This window comes from Urtica dioica, chromosome 12, assembly GCF_054948205.1.
Source record: "Urtica dioica subsp. dioica isolate 48M chromosome 12, U.dioica_male_clone48M_v1_H2, whole genome shotgun sequence".
NCBI classification, from domain to species: domain Eukaryota; kingdom Viridiplantae; phylum Streptophyta; class Magnoliopsida; order Rosales; family Urticaceae; genus Urtica; species Urtica dioica.
In genome coordinates, this window is record NC_142767.1 from 17,021,620 (window position 1) to 17,032,268 (window position 10,649).

The 10,649-nt window shown below is 31.3% G+C and overlaps 1 protein-coding gene across 1 annotated transcript; it reads right to left on the reverse strand.

Moving 5' to 3' along the window:
• Window positions 1–2,442: 2,442 nt before the first annotated feature.
• ABI4 (Integrase-type DNA-binding superfamily protein) lies at window positions 2,443–3,653 on the reverse strand (the record flags this gene model as incomplete). Its single annotated transcript, XM_089604049.1, has 1 exon — window positions 2,443–3,653. A coding segment is annotated over one exon (774 nt), but the record flags the coding sequence as incomplete, so codon positions are not given.
• Between the last annotated feature and the right edge of the window lie 6,996 nt (window positions 3,654–10,649).

Here is a 10,649-nt window from a genome sequence, read left to right on the forward strand (position 1 = left end):
ATACGAACAAATTTCAAAATCAATCAAAATTAACAAATGATAAAGTCTTAAACCCTAAATTAGATAACTACCCATAGATAACTAAGGAAAATCTATTTCTTTTATTCAAGTTTTCAAACTCTGTCATTTTTTTATAGGATTTGTTGACGTACAAGTAAAAAACTTGTGATTTTTGTTGACATACAAGTAAACAAACATTAGAATTTGTTGTATCAATATATATGGTCCATGACGGAGGCGGAGCTGTGTCATGGACTGAGAGTAGAGTTTGAGAAAGAAAAAAAAGAAGAGAAGTATATTCTTAGAAAAAAGAAAAAGAGAAAGCTAATAGAGATAAAGAGAGAAGAGAGAGGAGGAGGGAAAAAAAAAGAAAAAAAAAAGAGAGCAGATGGTAAAAATGTAACCAAAGATTTTTCTAACTGCGTCCAAAGCGTTCCTGTGCGGCGACTCGTCGATGGACAACGAAAAAATGTATTTTTTATCTGCGGCCAAAGCGTTCCAATCGGGAATGTGCGAAAAAAGGAGAGTTCTCATCATGTGCAGACGAACTAAGTGAATCTGATTTTACTGTTTTCATATAGATATAGAAAACCCCAATTGAAACAAAATACAGACGACGAAAAATTGATCAAACCTAGCTGAGATTCTGTTTTTTTTTTCCTTCTATGATTTACGTTGTTTCGTGAAACTTAGGAAAGCGAAACCAGAGAATGGACTAACGAAGAAGAAGGAAGAGCAGTAGAAATGAAGGGGTTTTGAACTGACTGATGTCAGTGATGTGCTGTAGAGGGACCGTTTCCTCTTAAGAGTCGCTGAGTCAGATTTCCATGGCGGGAAAATCAAGCTCTCACGCACAAAGCAAACTGTCGCGAATTCCGTTTCCCTCTATTAGACTATAGTGTTCCATTTTAGCTGCCACGTGTATTTATCACTGTTAGGAAGTTGTTATGTTGGATAGGTAGTCGGTTATGAAGTCAACACTCATTGGTCTCGCAAGTATATCCCTTGTCACATCTTTTTTTTTTTTTAGCTAAAAGGGTTCTTGTTATATATATATATATATATCTAGCTTAGCAAGTTAAAGGAATAAGCTTAGTAGCTGTCTAGGTTAAGACCTGACTAAAATTCATGAAGTCATGACATTATCAACCAAAGAGATCACCTAATTAGTAGCAACTATTGCGTTGAGGGTCTGGGTCTGATGAAGTCTAAAAAAAATCGCCCTTATCACCAGATCAACTCTTTGGGATTATTATATGCCATATGTGTTAATTGATGCTATAGAATCATGAGTTTGTGTATTCTTAATTAGCCTCTTACCATTTTCTTATTAGTTAGTGAAATCTAACGAAGAGATTTGGTAGGAAGCTCAACAAATGATAGGCTTTGTGGAAAAGCGATAGTAGGAAATATTATTGATAGAACGAATATAATACAAAAATACACTCCTGCAGCACACAGAACACCAGTACACAGTTACACTTACACACAATATATATATATATATATATATATATATATATATATATATATAGAATACAAAAAACCGCTATATGCATAGAAGTCACAGCTCAATACTTATCTATCAAATGCCAAATATGCACCCTATAATATGGGTTAATATGCTATTTGACTTGGAATATAATAAAAAGCCTAAACAAATGAAGATATGCTTGGTCTTCTAATTATTATTTTTTTTTTTAATCATTATAGTTCCGTCCCTCCGGAAGGGGTTTAATGAATTAATTATTTTTGTTGATGTTCAACTTAATTAATAAACTTAAACTAATAATATTGTTAAATATTTAGAGTTTATCTAAAATTAACAAAATAGTCAAAAGTGAAAATACTCAAAATGATTAAAAAAAAATTGAAAACTACTTGGTGTAATAAATAAATAAATTTACTCTTGCATACAATTTAATTACGATAAAATTTTTAATCTACAAAAGAATTTGGGATATTTGGCTAATATCTTAGCACCTTGACTATTTTATATCGATTTTTAAGATTTTGACCATCTACTTAATCAATTAATTCAGGACTATTTTTTCTAAATCGTTAGAATGTTTGAGAACTGAAAAATATGAGGAAGAGTAAAGAATAAAAGAGAAAATAAGAGGAAAAATCAGAATTTTTTATTACGTACATAAGTCACAAAAAATACGAGAAAAAATATATATTAGTGAAAAACCGCACATGTACACAATTTAGATAAATTTTAGTAAAGATTTTGATTCGTATTTTCTTTAAACACTTTTTTTCTTCCATTATTTCCCCTGAAGAAAAATAGTCAGATTCATATCCTTAAATGATGAACAAAGGGAAAGGTTAATGAACTGTTTTCGGAGTCGAAGAAAAAGCCGTTTTATATATATGTCACACGCAGTAGAAATTCAGGATGAAAACATTAAAAATCCAATGAATAAATAAAATAGGGAATAAGTAGTAAATATAATTCATGCCGGAAAAGAAAACGCCTTTGTTAACCCTAGCTGAATCGAAATCCAATATAACAAATGGAATTCTCCTAAATCAAAATCGGATACTTTTATATATATGTATATTACAACAAATTGAACAACAATAATTACCTCGTACGTATAGTAGACATTGCATCCCATGACCATGAGATCGATCAAGCTTTTGCACATAAAGTGCATACAAACAGAATATCTGTAGGGCTTGACATAAATATCTTCTATCCTCCAAAATATATCTCAATAATACGCCCCGCCAAATAAATCAATATCTCTCATCAGATCTCGCATATTGGATCTCCAATATCCAAACGCGGTCCGTTAATCTCTGATGTATATAGAAACTTGCATGCAAATCCTTCTATTAATAATAATAATATTATAATTTATTTCAGCTCCTTAATCCAATCCCTTGAAATCGAAGGCGAGAGGATCGCCGTAATCCCAAATGCTCGGCGGACACTCGACGTCGCTGACGAGCGGCCACATCGCCGGCGACACGGGATCCAAAGTCAGCCCGGAGTCCACCGCCCCGGCCAAGCTCCCGACGATATCCTCCTGCTGCGGCGGAATCCGAAGCCCCTGACCACCACCGTCCACGTCGACGGAGCCGTACGGACACTCCATCTGCTGAACCATCCCCGCCGCCGGATCCAACGGCTGCTGAAGGAAGCTCTGGAACGACGCCGGCTCCGCCGTCGCCGTAGTCATCGCCGCGCCGTACTGATCGTGGAACGGGAGAGGCGCGTAGAGCGGCGCGAAGCCGTACGGCACGGCGGCGCCGAGGGGGAACCCGGAGGGGCGCGGGAGGAGAGGCCGTAGGGTTTGCTGCGAAGAAGACGAGGATGACGTCGAGGATGAGGTTGATGACGTCATGGTGAGGTGGTGGCTGTGGAGGTGCGGCGAGGGCTGGAGGTTGAGCTGGGCTCGGGAGCCGTAGAGGATCACGGCGGCGCGGTCGTAGGCTCTGGCGGCGTCCTCGGCGGTGGCGAAAGTGCCGAGCCATTTTCTGGTCCTCTTCCTCGGCTCGCGAATCTCGGCGACCCATTTTCCCCAGCTCCGTTGCCGGACTCCGCGGTACCGGAACTTCCCGTTGTCGGGACCGCCTTTTCCCTTTCCCTTGCTGCCCTTCCCTCGGCCGCCATTGCTGTCGTTGTTCGAGTTTGAGGACGAGTCTGGAATATTGAGAGGATTAGGGTTAGGGTTTGGATTTTTTATGGGGTCCGCTGAGACGACGTCGTTTTGAGGGGTTTCGGGGTGGTGCTGGTGGTCGTCGTCCATAGGGCGTCCCTGGCGGTGCTAAAATAAAAAAGAGAAAAATGTAATTATAAATCAAATGAAAGATTTACAAATAAATTTGAATTAAAAAGCGTGAGGGGAGGCGTGTAATACATTTTGGGGGAGGGACAGCTTTTATTTATTCTGTTTCGTTTAATGGAGAGAGTGTAGAGAGAGGCTGATATTTGAATGAACTTTGTTTGTTAATGGTTGAATGAGGCGGTGAGACTAAGACTTCAGACTGGGGCTATATATATATATATATATAGATTTACATTTATTTATTCATATGTTGTAGTTTGTGGTTTTTGGTTTCTACTCCGATTGCTGTGCAGTGAAGTAACGCAGTCTTTGTTGATCGATCAGTGGAATAATAATACTCTTGGGAATGTGGAGCAAGTTTTCTCGTTTTTTCTTACTTCTTTCTTTCTCTATTTATTAAATATGTTCAATTTTATTTTTCTTTAGATGAATATTCGACCATGCTAATTTTCGTTTTTATGGTCTCAAAGCTATTAATCTTATCAGTGAAAAGGTGTCGGAGTGCTAATTTTTTGTTACTTCGAAGCGTATTTAAAAAGGACATATATTAGTGAAATTTTCGCAAAGTTTAAAAAATGAAATTCTGAAATATTTCATATCATAAAATAGGTAAGGTTTACATTGTCATTAAAAATTAGTCATTTGCTAGTTATTAAATCCTTTTTATATCCGGTTTCACGTTGGTAGCTCCATATATAATATTATTTGACCAATAATTACCTGATTTTTTTTTATTTTTTTTTTATTTTTTATGAAAGGCTCCTCAAAATAATATACTGATAATAAAAGTCAAAGGCTTAGATTACAAATTTAGTGCAAAAGAAATTCAAAAATTTCTATAAGAAAAAATGAAAAGTGGACCACAAACAATCTTAAATACAACAAAATAACATGTGAGTTACCAATTTATGTACGTAACCAATCATTATCAGATTATTATACAAATCGCGAACGGAAACGCCGGTCTTCGCTTGTTGCAGATTGCGATTTTAGGAGTCTTGTCCGACTTAAATCAATGCCCAAAGAAGAAAATCATATCTCAGATTTGAGATTCAGTGAAGAAAAATTCAAAACCACTCCGATTAAAGATTGGGCGGAACAAAAGCCAGATCTTATAAGTCTGGTTTATGAAAACATATTAAAAAAAATAAAGCAAAACATGAAATAGAAAATAATAAAGAAAAATTAACTTCGCTTAGGTCGAGAGTTCTCTATTGGTTGAGATCATCGGAGTTTTTTTATCCTAGGAGAAGAGACGACGCCGAGGATTGAAAGACTATTTTTTTTTTTGAGAGAGAGAAAGCGGCTAGGATTTTTTGGGAGAGAGAAATGTGTGATCTTATTGTGTATCTCTCTTCTAAGAAAGAAGTTTTTCCTATAAGTATTGAATTAATTTCAGAATTAGTAGTGTATGTTTAATTTAGTTCCATTTTTCTCCATCAATTATCTTTATGTAGTTAAAAAAAATTCAATTGAGTTCATTTCAGCGTTTTTAATTTTGAATTAATTTGTAATAAAGCCTTCTTAGATAAAACAAGTCATATTTAATTATTTGATCAACAAATTTACCTTTTATTTTTTAAAAATTAGCAAGAAACATAATTATTTGTTTACTTGTTTATTTGTTTACAAATAATCATCTTCAATCAGTATTGATTTTACCTCCAAGGTTTAACTTGGGTGACAAAAGCTCGTGCTTATGAAGTGACCTTTGCGAGAGGGCGATGTGTTCAATCCCTAGAAATGCAATATTAGCGTTTGAAGATTACATATTTTATTATTTGTGCTTAAATGTTCAATGTAATTGATGATATGATGTATGATGTAAAATTAAATTATTAAAAAAATAAGTATTAATTATTTTGTTTAACGTAATTCATGCATATTAAAAGAAAAATTGTCAATTTTTATCATGATTTTTTATTATTATAATAAATTTCGTTAAAAAAATATTTAAATAGTTTGTTACTTAAAATAATTAATTCTTTTACAAATGACTCGATATAAATGAATGGTAATATTGGAAGAAAAAATGTGCGGATGGCTTATTAAAAACTTGAAATATTAGAGCAATGAATTAAACTTAAAATAACTATTTTGGTTTATTGCTCAATTTTAAATCATAAAATTTTCGTTTGAGATCGAAAAAATATATTAAGGAAATGATAAATTTTTAAATGGACGTTTTAAACTTTCTGTCGCATTTTTTACAAACTATAATTTTAATAAACCAATCATCCTTGAGTCAGTAGTTGTTTGCGACTTTGTACACTGCCCGTATCATAGAACTCTTCTTAAGGAAAGATGAGATATATTAGGTTTTGTATAGCTCGTTCTAAAATATGATATAGAAATAAATTTGTTTCTCAGTGATATCCTATATATAGTAACTTTGTTGAACCAAGAATTTTAGAAATTATGCATACTTCACTATAATCTATGAAGTTGTGTATGTAAATAATTTCACTGTCGAAATCAAGGATTTTAAGGTTTGTCAAATTCAGCTCTGTTCTTTGTACTGATTCGTTCGATTCTGCAAAGGATATAATTAGTTCTCAGCTACACACTGATATATATCTTGGTTACATAAATACTGTAACATATATATTTTTTAATAATTTATAAATACAGAATTCTTAGTCATGACTTGACTTGTAAAAGTACCTCTTATAAACTAGTATGTATAGTGGCCGAAAAATTAAGCAGTTTTTTATTTTTATTTTTATAGGAGCTATCGCTTAATTATTTGAGGGGGAGAATACAGCTATAGCCACTCTAATAATAATAATTTAAATTAATGAAAATTTAGGCAATTAATCAGCTTAGACAGTTGGAATTATTATATAGCAAACGTTTGGTGAATATTTGATAAATAACCACAAATATGACGTAACATTCTTAATTTACCATTTCATTGAAATAAAAGGTAGGGTATTTACATCAATTTAAACTGTAAAACGTTGATTAATTGGAAATTTCTGTAAATATAAATGGACCCTTAAATTAATTGAGTTCGGTGGTGGTTAAAAAAAAAGGAAAAATGGTATGAAATGACCAATTCAAACTATGACTTTTGCAAAATAGTCATAGTTTCATTAGGTATAGCAAAATAGCCAATTGAGAGTACTACGACTCTTAATCCTGCCTCGATTAATTCTAATCCAGCCTTCATATAGCTTACATTCTGTCTTTATAGTTCGTTGGAATTAAATTTAATCTAGCCTAGATTAATCTTACTTTGGCTAGTTTGCTTATAGTTGACAAACTATGGCTATTTTGCAAAAGCTTAAGTTCTATTTGGCTATATAGCCGCTTGACCATTACATTTCACATTTCCAAATAGATTTTGATCTTGTATTTCACACGCTATTGTAAATTCTCTAAAACAAAAATCACACTCAGCAAAATTCTCTAAAATTTTGTATTTGTGATTAAAAAATATAATGTTTTTTTTTATTTTAAATTTGTCCATAACCCTAAATTTTGTTGTTCGTTGAATGTTATGGTTATACTTTTTTTTAAAATACTAATATATATATATATATATATATATATATATATATCAAAATCTGATGTTTGATAATTTGACTGATATGTTATTATAAACAAATACTTAGCGCGTTTAGAACTCGAAAAATGTGAGAGAAAGTGAAGATTTGAAGAAAAATAAAAATGACAAAAAAATTTATGAGAAAATGAAAATTCTTTATTATGTTTAAAAATGTGAATATCAAATTTATATCTTATTTTTCGCAATTAAAGCAAAATTAAGAAAACATATTTTTGTTATGGTATATCTTGTTTTAATTTACAGTGACGTTCCTCATAACCCAATTATCATAATCCATTTGTGGAATCAGATCCAAAAGTTAAGAATGTCTTTTTTAAAAGTTAAAGTTAAAATTTAAATTCAAATAGGACTAAAAATTAAATTTAATAGAATTGTAAAATGATTTGTTATAAAATTACTACGTAAAAATTTAATAGAGCAATAATTAATTGTTTTATTTTCCAGAAAATTAATTGAAAGGAAGGAACAAAGATAAAAACAAAACCGAAAAGGTTAGGCGGGTAAGGCTCTTCTTTTAATGAACCTAGATCCACCCCTAAGTGATATACACTTCTGTCTTATCAATGCCCATATATAAGGTTGGATTTCAACGATATAATCCAAATCCAGCTCAAGTTACAAGTACTAGAGCCGGAATTACGACGATATACAATGCTTGCCTTTCGAATTTGAACTTTTTTTTGGTTTGTCTGTGGACTATATTTCAAATACCAAAAATTGTCGGTGTAATTGAAACAAAGGTGATATAGAAGGGCTTATTATTACTTAGAAGCGGCGAGTGAGAATGAGATAAGCTATAGCTATTGGCTTCAGAATATTTTGCCATGAAAGTAAGTGCATATATAATATCTATTTATGTATGTATGTAGATATAGCTGTACATATACACACAAAAAATAGGTTTCCCCCGAGCGAACCCAGAGCCGTCTGGAATCTGGTGCCTCTTCATGTTAGTCAGTTTTCTTCGTCAAGAGGGTTTCCCAATTATAAACCAATCTTCTTATTAGGTAACGACCAAAAATTTCTCTGTGTAAAAGAAATTAATTTTCCTAAAAGGTCTGCTGACACTTTGTGCATGATTGGAACTCATAAATCGTTGGTGTATAGTGATATTCGTGATCGTGATGTTCTCAGTACATCGTATGAGAGATTTGCTATAGAATTCTAAACTCTTCTTATCGTGATTCGTGAGTCAAGTGATTCGTGAGTGGTTTTTATTTATTTATTAAAATGCAATTACTTTGTGTTTGATGTGATCATGTATTAACTTCTAATCTGTAATATATTTTTGTAATTTGCTAGATAATTACATGAATTTTGTTTTCTTAAAGTTATTATTAAATTTTTAAATAGTTTATTGACTTAATTAAGCTGTCTACTATTTAATCAACTTTATTTTTTTTGCAATCTAGGTTTTTTTTTATGTATGTAGAAATTAAACCTATTTACAATATTACGAATGAAATTCTCCAAGAATATATAGTAGTTTATGCATATAATAAGGGTAACTACGTAAAAATACCATTATTTCTTGCTTTCAGTAAAATAATATCCTCTTTTGTTATTAATTATATGTGCAAATTAATTTGCGACTCAAATTCAAATAAAATTTAGCCCAAGTTTTCAACAGAGACAACAAATACATCATTCTACCATAATAATTAGTTATAAACCTCTTTCTACATAAATTAAATTCATTATAATAGTAATTAAATTAATTAAATATGATCAAAATCAAAATACTATAGAGTCAACGATCATATGTAAACTTACGTACATAATGTATATTTCAAAGTTATGATCAGACAAGGGTCATTGTTTCCTTAAAAAAAAAAAAAAAAAAGAAAAAAAAAGACAAGGGTCATTGTATATTTCAAAGTTATAAAAGTAATAATGGCATTTAAATAGCATGTTTTTCTGAACCGTACTTGAATAATATTTTTTATTTTTTAAGAAAAAGGAAAAAGTAATCTAAGAAAATATAATATCCTTATTGACGTTTTCTCTTTAACAAGAATAGAGTCATGTGAAATGGAAACTGGCAGCGGTCGCACAGTTAAACTATTAGTATATCATAAAGAGCGAGTTGTATTAAAGAAGAAAGGAATAATGTATTATGTTTTGGGAATGACATTGCGAGAGATATCGTTCCTACCGTATATATAACAAATAATTAACAAATCAATTATATTTACACTTTTAAATTGCTATATAATCTGCTTTTAATAAATATCTGATAAAAATCACAATAATTATGTGACAGCAAGTGTATGATTTACGATTTTTAAATTTATCCTTATAATTTCATAAATAACTTAATAAATATTTGGTAAATACTATCTTATGACTATTTATTAAATATTTATTAAAACTTATCTAAATAATAAATTATACATATAAATATGATTATATATCTAATGCGCCTATATACAAACATTAATGTTTCAAATTCACCAACATGGTCACTACCATATGCACCACTTTAGCTATCCCGGTGTGTTAAAATCCAAAATCACTATGGCATTTAATATATTCCCTTCAAAGAGGGAACATGTACACATGCACATGAAGTTTAAGAAATGCATGGAATATGTGGAAATGTTTTTTCTAGCACAAAACCGTAGATTCCTTTTAAAATACCAACATGCAATTTGAATATGAAGCGATCCATATATGATGTTTTCTTGTTTACTATTTTTCATTGTATACAATATTAAAAGAGAAATTTGTTTCAGAATATTTCTAAGAATAAATTAAATATTGATATTTTAAGTTGAAGATAATTTAAATTGGAAAATTATGTATATACATATTTGAAATATTTTTTAATATGAACTTAGCTAAAATTAAAGCTCCTCATCATTGTCGGCAACTCGAAGCCACCATCACACTCCTCTTCTAGTTCATAGTATATTTTTGTTATAATTAAATAATTAGTTTTAAATATGGATGGAATTTCGATTAATCTCACCAAACGAGATCTTATTATAGTTAATTTAAATAATTAATTTTGATTAACCATTTTTTTCTTCTCTGTAGTATCTCTGAATCATACTTCGATTATGAGTATCTCACTCTGGGGTCAGTTTTCTATTGGTGCCATTCAGCGTCTATGCACCATCTTTGGTTAGAATTTTTTTCCGAAGAAACTTCATTCTACATATATAAACGGTTAATAAAAGTCAATAATTTATTGACAAGTTTAAATTAATGGGTGAAACTAATATTAGATGCACATTTTGGTTTAAAAAATCGTTTTCTAAGGCGCACACATTTAT